Below are 16,694 nucleotides of genomic sequence, written 5' to 3'. Positions count from 1 at the left end.
GATGCTTGTTTTTCCATTTTTGGGATACTTCACTTAACAGAATGGGTTCCAACTCTCTCCAGGAGAACCATAGAGATGTCGTATCTTCATTATTCCTTATAGCTGAGTAATATTCCATGGTATACATATACCACAGTTTACTAATCCAATCATGTATTGATGGGCATTTGGGTTGTTTCCACATCTTTGCAATTGTGAATTGTGCTGCTATAAACATTTGGGTACATATAACTTTGTTATAGAATGACCTTTTTTCCTTTGGGTATATGCCCAATAATGGGATTGCTGGATCAAATGGTAGGTCTACTTGAATCTGTTTAAGATATCTCCATAATGCTTTCCACAGGGGTTGCACTAGTTTGCAGTCCCACCAGCAGTGTACGAGTGTTCCTGTCTCTCCAAATCCACGCCAACATGTGTTGTTTTGGGATTTTTTGATAAAGGCCATTGTCACTGGGGTTAAGTGATATCTCATTGTGGTTTTAATTTGCATTTCCCTGATGATTAGGGATGTTGAGCATTCTTTCATATGTTTGTTAGCCATTCTTATATCTTCTTTTGAGAAATTTCTATTCATGTCATTTGCCCACTTTTTGATAGGGTTATTTTTTTTTTTCAATTTAATTTTACAGAATCAAAGAGTCTAACAGTATATCTTGTTAGATACAGTATGTCCTCATAATGTATACATTATTTCTTGTACAATGATATGAAATAATATGGGAAATATTCATGATAAATTATTAAGTGAACAGTGCAAGTTAAAAACAATAGTTTCATATTTTTTCCCCACCCCCCCTTTCGCGAGTCAGCACCTTCAAGTGTTACCACTCCCCAAACGGTGCGCAATGCACTCATTGTGTAGGCATACCCCCATCCCCTCCCCCACCCCCCACCTCAGTCTGATGTCCAATTGGTGTCGTTTCCAGATTTGTATTTAGGTGATGATCAGGGAAACCAATTTTCTGGTGAGTACATGTGATGCTTGTTTTTCCATTCTTGGGATACTTCACTTAATAGAATGGGTTCCAACTCTCTCCAGGAGAACCATAGAGATGTCGTATCTTCATCATTCCTTATAGCTGAGTAATATTCCATGGTATACATATACCACAGTTTACTAATCCAATCATGTATTGATGGGCATTTGGGTTGTTTCCACATCTTTGCAATTGTGAATTGTGCTGCTATAAACATTTGGGTACACGTGCCTTTGTTACAGAATGACCTTTTTTCCTTTGGGTATATGCCCAGTAATGGGATTGCTGGGTCAAATGGCAGGTCTACTTGAATCTGTTTAAGATACCTCCATAATGCTTTCCACAGGGGTTGCACTAGTTTGCAGTCCCACCAGCAGTGTATGAGTGTTCCTGTCTCTCCACACCCACGCCAACATGTGTTGTTTTGGGTTTTTTTGATAAAGGCCATTCTCACTGGGGTTAAGTGATATCTCATTGTGGTTTTGATTTGCATTTCCCTGATGATTAGAGATGTTGAACACTTTTTCATATGTTTGTTAGCCATTTTTATATCTTCTTTTGAAAAATTTCTATTCATGTCCTTTGCCCACTTTTTGATAGGGTTATTTGATTTTTTTCTTGCTGATTTTCCTGAGTTCTAAATAGATTCTTGTTATCAGTCCTTTATCTGATGTGTAGTGTGCAAAAATTTTTTCCCATTCTGTAGGTTGTCTGTTTATTCTCGTGACTATTTCTTTGGCTGTGCAGAAGCTTTTTAATTTAATCATGTCCCATTCATTTATTTTTGTTGCTTCTGTGATTGCCTTAGGGGTCTTCCTCATAAATTCTTTGCCTAGGCCAATGTCTGTAAGAGTATTTCCTACATTTTCTTCTAGAATTCTGATTGTATCATGCCTAAAGTTTAAATCTATTATCCACCGTGATTTGATTTTTGTGAGAGGTGAAAGCTGTGGGTCCTGTTTCAGTCTTCTACATGTGGCTAACCAATTTTCCCAGCACCATTTATTGAATAGGGATTCTTGTCCCCAGAGTATGTTCTTTCCCGCTTTGTCAAAAATTGGGTGTCTATATAAGGATGGTTTTATATTTGGATTTTCTGTTGTGTTCCACTGGTCTGTGTCCCTGCACTTGTGCCAGTACCAGGCTGTTTTAAGAACCATAGCCTTGTAGTATAGTTTTAAGTCTGGCAAATTAATACCTCCCATTTTGTTTTTATTGCTTAAAATTGCTTTTGCTATACGGGGTCTTCTCTGATTCCATACAAAGTGTATAATTATTTTCTCTACTACTGTCAAGAATGATGTTGTTAGCTTAATAGGGATTGCATTGAATCTTTAAATTACTTTGGGTAGTATAGACATTTTAACGATGTTGATTCTTCCAATCCATGAGCATGGTATAGTTTTCCATCTATTTGCAAGTTCTGCTATTTCTTTTCTCAGTGTTTCATAGTTTTCCTTATAGAGGTCCTTTACCTCTTTAGTTAGGTATATTCCTAGATATTTTATTTTCTTTGTTGCTATTTTGAAGGGTATTAAGTCTTTAATTTGGTTTTCTGATCGACTGTTATTGGCATATATAAATGCCTCTGATATGTGTATATTAATTTTGTAGCCTGAGACTTTGCTATATTCGTTAATCAATTCCAGAAGTCTCATGGTTGAATCCTGGGGGTTTTCCAGATATAGCATCATATCATCAGCAAAAAGTGAGAGTCTGATCTCTTCTTTCCCTATTTGGATTCCCTTGATTCTGCTCTCTTGCCTGTTAGCTCTCGCAAGGACTTCTAATACTATGTTGAAAAGTAATGGGGACAGTGTGCAGCTCTGTCTGGTTCCAGTTCTAAGTGGGAGTGCTTTCAATTTTTCCCCATTCAGAATGATGTTGACTGTGGGTTTGTCATATATGGCTTGTATCATTTTTAGGTAGGTTCCATCTATGCCTATTTTGTTAAGCGTTCGTATCATAAAAGGGTGTTGAATTTTGTCAAATGCTTTTTCTGCATCTATTGAGAGGATCATATGGTTTTTGGTTTTGCTTCTATTTATGTGGTGAATTACATTTATAGATTTATGTCTGTTGAACCACCCCTGCATCTCTGGGATGAAGCTCACTTGGTCATGGTGGATTATTTTTTTGATAAGTACTTGGATTCGATTTGCTAGTATTTTATTGAGAATTTTTGCGTCTATATTCATGAGAGAAATTGGTCTGTAGTTCTCTATTTTTGTTGCGTCCTTTCCTGGTTTGGGTATCAATGTTATATTGGCTTGGTAGAACGTGTTGGGGAGAATTCCATCCTTCTCAATATTGGAGAATAGTTTATGTAGGATGGGCACCAGTTCTTCTTTGTATGTATGGTAAAATTCAGGTGTGAACCCATCTGGACCAGGGCTTTTCTTTTTGGGAAGGTTTTTTATTGCTGTTTCAATTTCAGTTCTTGATATTGGTCTGTTCAGGTACTCTATTTCTTCCTGGTTGAGCCTGGGAAGACTATGTATTTCTAAAAATTTGTCCATTTCCTCTGCATTCTCCAGTTTGTGTGCATAAAGATTTTTGTAGAATTCATAGATGATATCTTGTATCTCTGTGGCATCGGTTGTGATTTCTCCTTTCATGTTCCTAATGGAGGTTATTAGAGATTTTACTTTTGTGCTCTTGGTTAGTCTAGCCAGAGGTGTGTCTATTTTGTTTATCTTTTCAAAGAACTTTTTGTTTTATTAATTTCCTTTAAATTTTTTGAACATAAATTCATTTAATTCTATGAACATATTTATAAAATCTATTGTTCATGTCTCTGTTTGCTAAATTCAACAGATGGACCATTCAGAACGATTACTATTGGCTGCTTTTTCTTTCCTAACTTTGGGTCATATTTTTCTGTTTCTTTACATGATATAATATTTAGTTAAAAACTGAACATATTGTAGGAACTCTAGATTTTGTTTTGTATTTTCAAATGTCATTGTTGTTATTTCCCTTTTTTAGTTGCTTTCTCCATCTAAACTGCAGAACCTGCTGTATATGGATACTGATGTCTTCTTGGTTTTTTTATAATTTTAACTTTTTTTTTTTTTTTTTTTTTTTGAGACAGAGTCTCACTCTGTTGCCCAGGCTAGAGTGAGTGCCGTGGCGTCAGCCTAGCTCACAGCAACCTCAAACTCCTGAGCTCAAGCGATCCTCCTGTCTCAGCCTCCCGAGTAGCTGGGACTACAGGCATGCGCCACCATGCCCGGCTAATTTTTTCTATATATATATTTTTAGCTGTCCATATAATTTCTTTCTATTTTTAGTAGAGGTGGGGTCTCGCTCTTGCTCAGGCTGGTCTCGAACTCCTGAGCTCAAACGATCCGCCCACCTCGGCCTCCCAGAGTGCTAGGATTACAGGCGTGAGCCACCGCGCCCGGCCAATTTTAACATTTTTTAACCTGGCTTCCTAGGGTTTTCCCTATGATTATATAGCTTAGAGGTTAGCCAATAGTTCAGGCAGAGACTATGCACAAACACCCAGAGCCCAGAAGGCCTCACCCTCCGCCGATAACCTGTGTGCAAGCTGTAGTGTGCATTCAGAGTTCCAGCCAGTTCTCAGGTCTCACTTGCCTTTCACTTTTAGTCAGGCTCTCTTGGGTCTCCTTTGTGCATTCACTGTTTCTATGAAGCCAGAAATATATGAGAAACTTGTCTCAGCCCACCTATGATTCTCTTATTTGTGGGACCTCACAGTTAAATTTATGGCTTATTTATTTGCTGTTTTCTCAAAATGAAGACCCTATATCAGAGTAGCAAATCTGTGAGTTTTTCCCATCCATTCCCAAGTGAGTTTGCTACACTGCACCAGGAAAGCTTCAGTTTTTCATCAAACCTCCACCCCAAATATAGCCTGACCCCTATGATACCAGAGATACTGTTTTTCACAATCAACTTCAAGTAAATAAAGCTAAAGTTTATATCCACTGAACATGGAGGTAAGGAGGAGGTTGGGATCACCCCCCCAGACAAAAACCAAGCAAACAAAAAAACTACTGACTCTTGCTATTCTAACCTGAGGCTCTAGCTATTTTTTGAGCATAAATGTTTCTTAATTTCTTATCTGCTTTGGTCAATTTTCAGCGTCCCTAAATGGTTGTTTATGATAATTTCATTTAGTTTTCTTATTTTTTTTTTGCAAAAGGGAGTTAATGGTCTCTTCTTGCCACCCTTACTAGAAGTTCTGTTTACTACACTCTCTCTCCTAGCCTCCTAAACCATAACTAATGTCAGATCCCAGAAGACCCCTAATTCATAGCATCAGGAACCTGGTAAATGTGTATAGGAATTGATCTAAATGTGTTAGACAGAAAAGGAAAAAACATAATGTTCAGGATAGGCAACATGTATGGATGTGCATACTTAACCAGAATTCTGGGCTCAATGTATCTTCTCAAGGAGATCAGAGTAGCTCTTACAGTTTGCTCAGTTGTTTGACTGAAATGTGAATTCAACAGTGGAAAACTTACTAGTGACTATTCTCTCCAGACTGTGGTTGAATATATGAGATGTTGCCATTGAATGGCTCCTTGATTTCAATAAGGAGAATGAGATCCCAATAGATCAAAAACCGAGAGGCACCATGTACCTATCAGATATAAAGAGTATATGTGGTTGATAAAACAGGTGGCAGTAGTAATTAGAATTGTTTGCTTGCAGAGCTCTTTGGTGCTATGTAATTTACCTTGGTGTTTATAAGACTAAAATAGAATGGAAAATGAATTTAAATAATGGTAACAATATGTTTTTAAAATCTCTAGCACTGGTGACCATAGTCCTGATTTGAGTCACTATAATGGAGAATCATGACTTCTCACCTAATTCCCAGACAAGAGCCTGCTCATGTTCCCAGAACCCCTTGATTGGCAATGTCCCCTTGAGGATGCACTCTGTGACAGTGCTGCAAATACATGTTACAAATTTTCTCTATAGTCTTCTCTAGAGAAACCTGTATCCATTCACTAGAGTGAGTGATTATAAGTGATATCCCCACACTTTAGGGAGATTACTGGACACTGTCCATGAACAAACACTTATCCCTGGATACCAGCACAAGTATCTTAGTCTGTTCTCTGCTGCTGTCCCAGTATACCACAGACTGGGAATTTTTATAAAGAATAGAAGTTTCTTAGACTTACAGTTCTGAAGACTGGGAGGTTCAAGAGCATGACATCAGCATCTGGCAAGGGTCATCCCATGGTTGAAGCTGGAAGCAAGCTTTTAACACAGAGAGAAAATCAGGCCAAACTCATTCTTTTTATTAAGAGCCCACTCTTGTGTTAACTAAACTACTACACTGATAACAGCATTAATCCGTTTATGAAGATAGATCCCTCATGACCTAATCGTCTCTTAAAGGTCCTACCTCTCAACATTGTTACAATGGCAATTAAATTTCAACATGGGTTTTGGCAGGGACATTCAAATCATAGCAACAATTAAGCATGGAGGCTCATGAAAGTTAACTAAAAAAATGGAATTTTGGCCTGAAATTTATTTCATAGTGGTCCAGATTCGCAAACACACCCCGGGTTGTTTCCCCATCTCCAAATGTATAATTTGAATTAGACACACTTGGCAACATATTGCACTTCAGCTACTTCAACGCATTTGATGAGTAACCCATGATACTATCAGTTCTGAGTAGGGCCCAGAACAAGAGAAGGCTCTGAAATTAGTACAGGGTACCTAGCAACCACTAAAGCCTTACAACTCAGTAAATCCAATACACTCAAAGAGAGTTTATTTTTTATAATGACTGATATTTATATGTGTTTATAATATATATTTGTGACAATATCACAGGGTCTCTTCTCAAAGAGACATGGCCACCCCTTTATTCAAAGGCTCTAGTCTGAAAATTGGGTGAGAGTCTATGATGATTCTCAACTATGGTGAATCAAGTCAGTATTATGTCAAAGTACAGTAAGAGAATCACAATGTAGACCCTTCCGATTTCTGTTAAAAGTTGCACTTTCTTTCTCTAGATAAACATCTGAGAAATGACTCTTGAATCACTACGAGGTTTGGCAAAGGCAGGTCTCTTGACCATGTATCCTAGGATGCCTATCATGAGTTGATATTATGTGTCCCCATGAGCCAAAGCCATCTCCATGTGGCCATCCTAGTTCCAAGCTCCCATCATGCTTTCATCAGAGAATTGCAGTAGCCTCCTAATTGAATTTTCTGCTTCTAAACTTGCTCTTGCTCCCATTCATTTTTCACATTTCAACTAGACTTTTTGAAATGAACGTCTGTGCTATTAACCTTTTAAAAAGCTTTGCTGGCTTCACGTAAGCCCTACAATAAGCTTGAAGTGGTATAAGACCAGGTATGAGCTCATCTCCTGTTACCTTCAATCATCTCTCCCTTAGGCTCTCTGTGCTCCATTTGGCCTCTTTTACTTCTTGGAATGAGTTATTATCATTAAGCTACCAAGTCCTTCACTCATGTTTTTCTCTCTACCTTATATTCTCTTCCCTAACCCACATTCATCTTAAAGATTCTGGCTTGAATATCATTCCTCAGAAAAATATTTTAAAACTTCCTAGACTAGCATAATCTTTCCCTTCTGTAATATGATTTCATAACAGCCTGCATTTTTTTCTCATAGCATTTATTTTTGTTTGTAATAGTGTATTTGTTTGAGAGAGTATTTGTTTGAAACATACCTGGTTGAGTAGGCTGCACAATGCACAAGTGCACCTAATCACAGAGAAAGTGAAGGATAAAATCCAGCCCACAGTCTGTTCGACAAGTCATGCATCTTGATACAGAGCTCCGTCTATTCCATCTAGAAAGGAATGCCCTCTTAGCATTTGTATAAACACACTGTCTTATCACCAAGCTGTGTGCACATGGGCTGCATCTGCCCAGCAGAGGCTTCATTTTCAAATTTGCATAAAGATCCTAATGGATTAGCTACAGCTCTGTACACCTCCCTCCTAGACAAGCTCAACAAGAGCAAATACCATGACTGTTTTTGTCATGCCGATATCCTCAGTACTCAGCATACTGCCTGGTGAATAAGTAGATGTTCATTAATATTTGTTAGTTCAATAAATGAAGGAATGATTCTCAGACTAGAATGAGAGACAGTTATTTTATTTTGCATGTTTCTTCTGGGTTCTTTGGTTTGTTAACAAAACACATTTCAGTTTCTAAGATGCAACATGCACCTGTGAGTCACTAACCAAAGGCAAAAAGTTTTGTTCTACTAATTGACCAAATTCCTAATCAGACCCCTGGGATAGAGCATCAGACTCTTTCTCTGTTGCCCCCTGTGCCCTGGAAGGATTCTCAGGAGGCAGTCCCCAGAGTCCTGGAGCAGATGAGTCTGCTTCTCTTTTAGGAGTAAATAGACAACGTCCCTGGATTTGAAGTTTCAGGAAATTTCAGCTCTGCAGGAAGACTCTCCAGACCAGAGAGGTCAATGTTCTGGGCCTTGAATTAGTCACCATACTCTGCACTCAGGAAATACCTCCTAGGTTCGGGCTTTCTCTTTCTCCACACAGGCCTCTTGCAGAAAGTCTTATCTCAGTACTTTTTTTTCCAAGTTCAGATACACCAGCTCTGAAGAGAATTTCTCTCATCACTTTTGCCAAGTTTGCAAGAAGTAAGTGGTTATTGCTTAAAAAAAGGAAAAGAAAATTGATTTTAATTTTTTTGATTTTCTTCCTTTTTCCATTCTGGTTTTCTGATGATTTTCTTGAGATTAGAGTTTCACACTTTCCTTGTATCTTGCAGATGGCTGATTGAGACTTGATGCTTATAAAGTGGAATATAGTATTCTCATAAGTTTCATTTTGAAATAATGGAAGAATCTGCTGAAAGTCATGGAAGAAAGAGTGAATTCGACAACTTTCATAACTCCAGAGTTGTCATCTAACACTAATGTCCCTGGTATTTGAGTCAATAAGGCTGAGAGTCAGGCATTTTTCATACAGCTATTGTCTCCTTCCTCTCTTATCCGAACACCTTGCTTGAATTTTCATTCTGTAGGGTTTTGATTCAGTGGCAATGTATGGGATCAGGAGTCAGACACTCGGAGTTGGATTTCATACCTGGTCTTCCCAATTACTAGATATTTGATTCTGACAAGTAGCTTATCCCACTGAGCCTCAAATTCTCTATGTATAAAATGGGAATATTTTATTTCCTTGCAGAGTAATCACTAAACTTTTAGGCCAGAAGACATCAACCAAATGTTAGTTTCTGCATTTTGTTTTCAAATGACCTCAGCCAGTTAGAGTATGAGGGCCAACTTTATCAGTTTTTTTAGCTTTTGGAGTCCATATGCTACTTTGACTCTCCTTATCTGTTATGCTCAGTCCTGGATCAGATTATATATCCCACCCCTTATTCAGCAACGTGGCCTGGAGGCATCCAGATCACTATTTTAAGAAAAATGTGCTTGGTATAATATGTGTGTGTGTGATGTGGATGTGAACTGGATTGAAGCTGGGCATTCTAGACAGATGCTAGACTTGCAGCAGGAAACATCATTTTCCTCTGAGCATTGTCCTCCTACCAGATATTAGTGGCTATGTCAGGAACTAAAAGGAAATTGGGTAGCACTTACACTGTCCACATCCCTGCCTCTTCACAGAGACATCAAAACCAACTCAGAATGAGATACAGTGAATTTTTTCTGTTTTTTAAAATGTCTTCCTAAAGAAGGTTCATTCACTTCCATGTATCAGTGTTACATGTGTCAGTGTCTCAGCTGAAACAGAAAGAATTTCTCTCAATAATGAGATTTTTCAAGAGCAAAGGACTCAGGGTACAGGGTCAAGAGAGCTGGGTTTCCAAGTTAGCTCTGCCATGAATCAAATATGTGATACTCCTTTATTCTTTTTGGAATTAAGTTTCCTCACATTTCTACCACATGGTTATTTTTGAGTAGTAGAGGTATTATTACTTTGAAGAATAAAGAAAACTGTAAAATGCAAAATATTTCTATACATTTCTACTATCTTTTTAGAAAAGATAGTTGTTCACTGAATTGGAAAACTAACTCAAGATTAATTGTCCTTGTCCCTTCTTAGTGATAACGATTTGCCAACATTTAGTTCATCCAACACATCTTTTCCTGTATTGACCTTTCATGTCTTTTCTTTCTAGCAGCTGCTTAACTTCTGCAACTTGAAGCTTTATCCTTTTCTGTCTATCTGTATGAGTTTTTCTATCTTTCTTTTGCTAGGATGCTTCAGATGCTCCATATGCCTGCAATGTTCCTAAAGGAAGAGACCACGTTCTCTACCTCTCACTGCCCTAAAGCTCTAAAGCCTAGATTCCCACTTAAATACTTTGTCCTGGTTTCTGTGTGCCCAAGGAAGTGCTTCTGTGCATATCTGGCAGAGGTGTGGGTTTCCTCTTTCAGACTAGAAGTACCTCAAGAGCATCCCTTCATTCATTGCTTCACTTAAGACATACTTATCAAAAGCCTAAGATATGGCAAAAATTGGGCTGGGCTTTAAAGATGTGAAATTAAGTAATTATAATCTCAATCACCAAAAAACTTAAAATCTATTTGAAAAGTCAGATAATAAATAATTCTAGTTGAATGTGACAAGTGCTACGACAGAAGAAATGAAATGTCAAGAGAACCAATATGGAGAGATGGTTATGAGAATGGCCTCAAGGGATGTTTAAAAAAATTGAACCTACCCACCAGCCCACTGCATAAGTAATACATATTCATCAAGGAAACTTTGGAAAATTTAGGAGATAGTAGACATTTACCTATAATTGTACCATGCAGAATCATGTCCTACTAACATTTAGATGATTTCCATTCAGGCTTTTCTCTACGCACATTTTCATATAATTGAGATCATTCTGTATATAATACATCATATCCTGCTTTTTCACTTATTATTTTTCATTGAATTACAACATTTTCATATGTATTATTTTTAAAGCTGCATAATACATATTGAAACATAATACTGCATTAGTTTTTGTTTAAAAATGTCACATACATTCATTTAAGAATCTTTATAGTCTTTTTTCTGTGTATACATATTCACATATAAATGGATATATATCTTTGTTTTCTTTACAATATTGGGATCATATGACCTTTACTGTTTTGGACTATTTCTTCCATTTAACAATATAATGAACACTTTTCTAGGTGTATAATATTAAAAGTTTTATTATAAAATATAGTATGTATTAGAAAGAGTATATTAAAAATGTATATTTTAAGAAGAAAAACAAAAGAAATACCCAGATTCCCTCACCCAGGCTAAGAATTAGAACATCATCATAAGTCTAGAAGCCTCATATACACTTCTTTCAAATATAGGCCAAATATTCAATAGTTAAATGAACTTTAGGTAAAAGCATTTCATATTTTTTAAAAACACAGATTACTCCTAGACAATACATTATTTTATCGTGCCTTCCTTTGAACATTAAATGAATGGAATAAAGAAACACACACATGCACACGTACACACACACTATATATACATATGCATACATATATGATTTGCTTTTATTATTCAACATAACTGTAAGAGTCATTCATGCTGATTTGTAAAAATGTAAATAGTCCCCTTGATGACTTTAAACAGGAGTCAACTAACTTTTTTTGGTAAAGGACCAGTTAGTAAACATTTTAGTCTTTGCAGGCCATGCGGTTTCCCTCACAACTACTCAACTCTATTATTGTAGTGCAAAAGCAGCCATACACGATGCATAAACAAATGGATGTGACTATGTTCTAGTAAAGCTTTGTTTACAAATACAGATGACTGACTTGTGGGCTGTAGTTTGCCCACCCCTGCTCTATAGTCATTAATTCAATACTCTATAATATTTCACTGTGACAGTTTACTTCAATTTAAATGTTCTTTCTACGTTTGAATAACATTTGGTTTGTTTCTATTTGTCTTTTATTATTTTTCTTTTTTAATAAACAAGGTTGCTATACACTTCTTACATTTGTCTTTTGAATTTTTCTGGATTAAATATCTAGTAGTGGAATTGCTGGTTCATAGGACATGTTCATTTTCAACTTTAGCAGATAATGTCAAACTACTTTCCAAAACAATTGTTATCAATTTTCTCTCTGGCCAGTAGGGAATTGGAGCTTCCACTGCTGTGTATCTGTGACAGTTTTGATTATTTGCAGTCTGATGGTGTATGGAATGGTCTGTGGTCTTAATTTGTGGTCCGTGGTCTTTTTTGTCTCTGGCTAATAATGATAAAAATCTATTTACATGTTCATATGTCATTTGTGCTTCCACTCATATCAAAATCCATTTATCAGATTATTTATCATTATTAATAGATAATAATGATCTATTAATACCTATTAATAGACTTTTTGATTTTCTGAATCCATTAGATACTATTTTATCTGTTATTTTTACTGCAGATATCTTTCCTCTCTTTCTGTCTTGCTTTTTTCTTTTTTTGTGAATTATTTTGAAAAATAGAAGTTAATTGTTATGTTATAAAAGTTATCTTGTTTATGTTTTATATCTTGTTTAAGAAATCTTTTACTACCCCCAAATTTAAAAATATTCTCATATATTGTCTTGTAAACATTTAATAGGGCAATAGGCTATTTTGTTTGTTTTTAGGTTTTGAAACCATTTGAGATTGACTTTTTATGGTGTAAGCAAATCTAATTTCATTTTTTCTCATTATGGGTAAACAACTATTCCAGGACCATTAACTGAGTAGTCTGTGCTTTCCACAGTCTGCAATGCCAACACTGTGGTGAAGAATTTTCCTATTTCAGAACTCCACTGTCTTCCCTTGATCTGATCGTTTAACCCTATGAGAATGCCACACCTCCTTAATTACTATGGTCTTCTCATAGGTAATGATATTTGAGGGACACATCCTCTCCATTTGCTTTTCTTCTTCAAGAGTGTTTGACTATTCTTGTACTTTGTGCTTTTTTAGTATTAGTTGTCAATCTGACAAAATAGTAAAAACCAACCCATTTGGGATTCTGATTGAAATGCATTGAATCCATAGGCCAATTTTGGATTAATTGAAATCTTCACAATATTAGATCTTCCAATGTATAAGCATAACCATTTACTTCATTCTTTTTTACTGTTCTCATTAAGGTTTTGCAATTTTCACCATAAAGGACTTTATTCATGGGTACTTTATATTTTTTAAAGCTATTAATGATAGCACCTTTAATTTGCTATCAGTTTGTTGAAGTACAGACATACAATGGATTTTTATATGTAAGTTTTTCATCAGAAAGCTTGCTCAATTTTCTTAATTCATCAATAGGTTCTTTTGGATTTTCTATGTACACAATCACTTCATCTGTAAAGCATGTCAGTTTTATTTCTTCCTTCTCAATCCTTATATCTTTAATGTCCTTTTCTTGCCTTACTGCTCTGGCTGGAATATTCAACACAATATTGAAGAGAAATGGATAAAGCAGTCACCCTTATCTTCTTAAGCTTAAAGAGAATCCTTCAGTATCTTACCACTAAGTATGATGTTGGCTGTAGATTTGCTCTACACATGCTTTTATCACCTTAAAGAAATCTTTTATTCCTAGTTTACTGAGGGTTCTTCTCAAAGTAGGCATTGAATTTTAAAAATGCTTTTTTGGCAACTATTGAAATAATCATATGAATTTTCTCTTGAAACAGTTTATTTCAAGAAACATATAATTGGACCGTTTAAATGTTAAATAAACTTTGCATTCTGAAATAAAACCAACTCGGTCATGTACCCATTTTATACATTGTTGAAATCGATTTGGTTTATTAACCCAAGCCCTCCCTTGGTATCCAAGGTGAATTGGTTCCAGGATCTCCTGTAGATAATAAAATCCACAGATGCTCAAGTCTCTGATATAAAAGGGAGAAGTATTTGCATATAACCTATGCATATCCTCCCATATACTTTAAATCATCTCTATCTTACTTATAAAACCTAATACAATGTAAATGCTATGTAAATAGTTGTTATCCTGTATTGCTTGTGAAATAATGAGAAGAAAAACAAGTCTGTACAATTCCAGTACAGATGAATCTTTTTCTAGTATTTTTGAACCATGATTGGCTGACTCCATGGACGCAGAACCCACAAATATGAAAGACCAACTATATTTTGTTTAAGAATTTTACATCTGTATATATGAGTGAGATTGGTCTTAAGCTTGGTATCAAGATAATTCTAGCTTCATAAAATGTGGTGAGGAATATTTCCTCTTTTTCTGCTACCTAAAATAGTTTGTGTAATATTGGAATTAATTTATCATTAAATGTTTTTTAACACTTATTGGTAAAATTGTCTTGGCCTGGAAGTTTGTTCATTTATAGTTTTTAAGTGTGTTTATTTCTTGATATAGCTACAGGACTGTTCAGGTTTTCTCATTCTTAATTCAATATTGGTAAGTATTTTTTCTATAAATATATCTATTTCATTGAAGTTAAAAAATGCATTGGGATAAAATCATTCATAATGTCACTTTTCATCCTTTTGAATCTGAAACGTCTGTGTGTGCCTTTATTAATTCATAATATAGTTTATTGATATCTTCTCTAGTTTTTCTTGGCCAATTTCACTAAAAACGTACCTAAAGTTTATGAACTTTTACCTGTGTGAATTTTCTACATTTTATCCTTCTTTTAGATTATTAACATCTGTTTCATTGCTATTGGCTTTTTCCTTCTACTTTCTTTTTGGTCTTGCTTTCATAACCTTAGAATGGATGCTCAGCTCATTAATTTCCAGCCTCTTCTTTTCTAACAAACAAGCATTTAAACTATAAATGTCCTTCTATTATGCTCTAAATGTATTGACTATGTTTTGGTATATGATTTTTTAATTATTGTTTAGTACTAAATATTTTCTAATCTTCATTATGAGCTCTTCTTTGAATCGTGGGTTAGATTATCAAACATTTGCAATTTTTCAAGATATCATATTTTGTGTTTGTGAAATTTTCTACCTTAATCATACTATAGTCTGAAAATATGGCTATGTTTTAAGAAAATCCAATTATTAAATTTTTGAAATCAATTTCATGGGTCATAGATGATCATTTTTAAAAAATGTCCCAGATGTACTTAAAAAGAATGTTTTACATCAAAATTTTTAAAAATGTTGCTCAAATTTTGTGTGTCTTTATTTTCAGTCCAAGGACTTAGTCTGTCATGTCCCTGAAGAAGGAAGGAAGTTGATTCATTGAGTTTTGAACTGGGCCTTTGCTCTAGTGCTCCTTTAATCTGTGCTATGTGCTCTGGGGCTGGGTGGTCTCTGTTGCTGAAACACGGTGTTGACCTTCTCTTTATCTTTTGGACCCTGGATCCTCAATGAAGACTGCAAACCACCCAGAGGTAAGAGAATTTGTTTTCCAAGGTTTCTCCAATTTTCAAGAATATCAGCTCACACTCTTTGTGGTCTTTCTCACCCTGTACACACTGACTCTGGCTGGCAATGTCATCGTTGTGACTATCATTCATATTGACCATCATCTTCACACCCCCATGTACTTCTTTTTAAGTGTCCTCTCCACTTCAGAGACTTTCTACTCCCTGGTCATTATCCCACACATGCTTTCCAGCCTCGTAGGCTTGAGCCAATCCATCTCCCTGGAGGAATGTGGGACTCAGCTCTTTTTTTTCCTTGGTTTTGCCATCACCAACTGACTCCTGCTAGCAGTAATGGGGTACAATCACTATGTGGCCATCTGCAACCCACTTCACTACTCAGTCATCATGAATTGGAGGGTCTGTGCCATGCTGGCATCCTCCGTCTGTGCTGCAGGGTTCTCGCTTTCACTGGATCAGGCTGTGGCCATTCTCAGACTACCCTTTTGCAACTCACTGATTGAACATTTCTTCTGCGATGTCCCACCTCTGTTGGACCTGGCCTGTGCCACCCCAGTCATCAATGATATTCTGACCTTAATTATCAGCCTCCTGGCCATCACAGCTCCTGCCACCTTCCTCTTCATCTCCTATGTCCTCATTATTTCCACCATTCTCAAGATTGCCTCAGCTGAAGGCCGGAAGAAGACCTTTGCCACCTGTGCCTCCCACCTCACTGTGGTCATTATTCACTATGGCTGTGCCTCCATTGCCTACTTCAAGCCTAAGTCAGAAAACACCAAAGATCAGGATCAATTAATCTCAGTAACCTACACCATCATAACACCTTTACTAAACCCTGTTGTGTACAGTCTGAGAAATAAAGAAGTCCAGGATGCTCTACGGAAAGTGGAGTGTAGGAAATCCTTTTTCTAAAATGATAACCTCTACCCAAATACTTGTGTATGCCTTCCAGATGGAAGCATTAAGGTACAGTTATAGAGCAGGCATTTCATGTGATCAGTGAAGTCTTGTACATCCCAGCCAGGGCCCAAGGCAAAAGTAAAGCTGGGAGCTAGGCTCTAATATTAATTAACTGTCATTTCCTCAACACTTTTGTTAACAGAATAAAAACACAGGTCACTTGACAGACTTCACACAGACACCCACTGGCCCTACTCCAAAAGATAATTATGAGGTCAAAGTGTGATATAGTGTTCATATCAAGCTTAACTTTAAAGAGACCAGTCCATTTTGCTGAAGTATAAACCACATTAAAATCGTCACGCAACTGAATCTTCTTTTAACATGAATTGGATGCTTAAACAAGTGGTTACTAGAAAGGATGTGTGCAGGAATCCAATTGCCTTCTGTTTTA

At 36.3% G+C, this 16,694-nt stretch overlaps 1 protein-coding gene across 1 annotated transcript; it reads left to right on the top strand.

Annotated features, from left to right (window-relative positions):
• Positions 1 to 15,319: 15,319 nt before the first annotated feature.
• LOC138390327 (olfactory receptor 10J1-like) lies at positions 15,320 to 16,252 on the top strand. Its single transcript, XM_069479203.1, is given in 1 exon segment — positions 15,320 to 16,252. A coding segment is annotated over 1 exon segment (933 nt).
• Positions 16,253 to 16,694: the final 442 nt, after the last annotated feature.

The sequence above is a fragment of the Eulemur rufifrons genome, chromosome 8 (assembly GCF_041146395.1).
Source record: "Eulemur rufifrons isolate Redbay chromosome 8, OSU_ERuf_1, whole genome shotgun sequence".
In the NCBI taxonomy this organism is placed as follows: domain Eukaryota; kingdom Metazoa; phylum Chordata; class Mammalia; order Primates; family Lemuridae; genus Eulemur; species Eulemur rufifrons.
The sequence above is the reverse complement of the archived record's forward strand: the minus strand, read 5'-3'. Positions and strand labels throughout refer to the sequence as shown.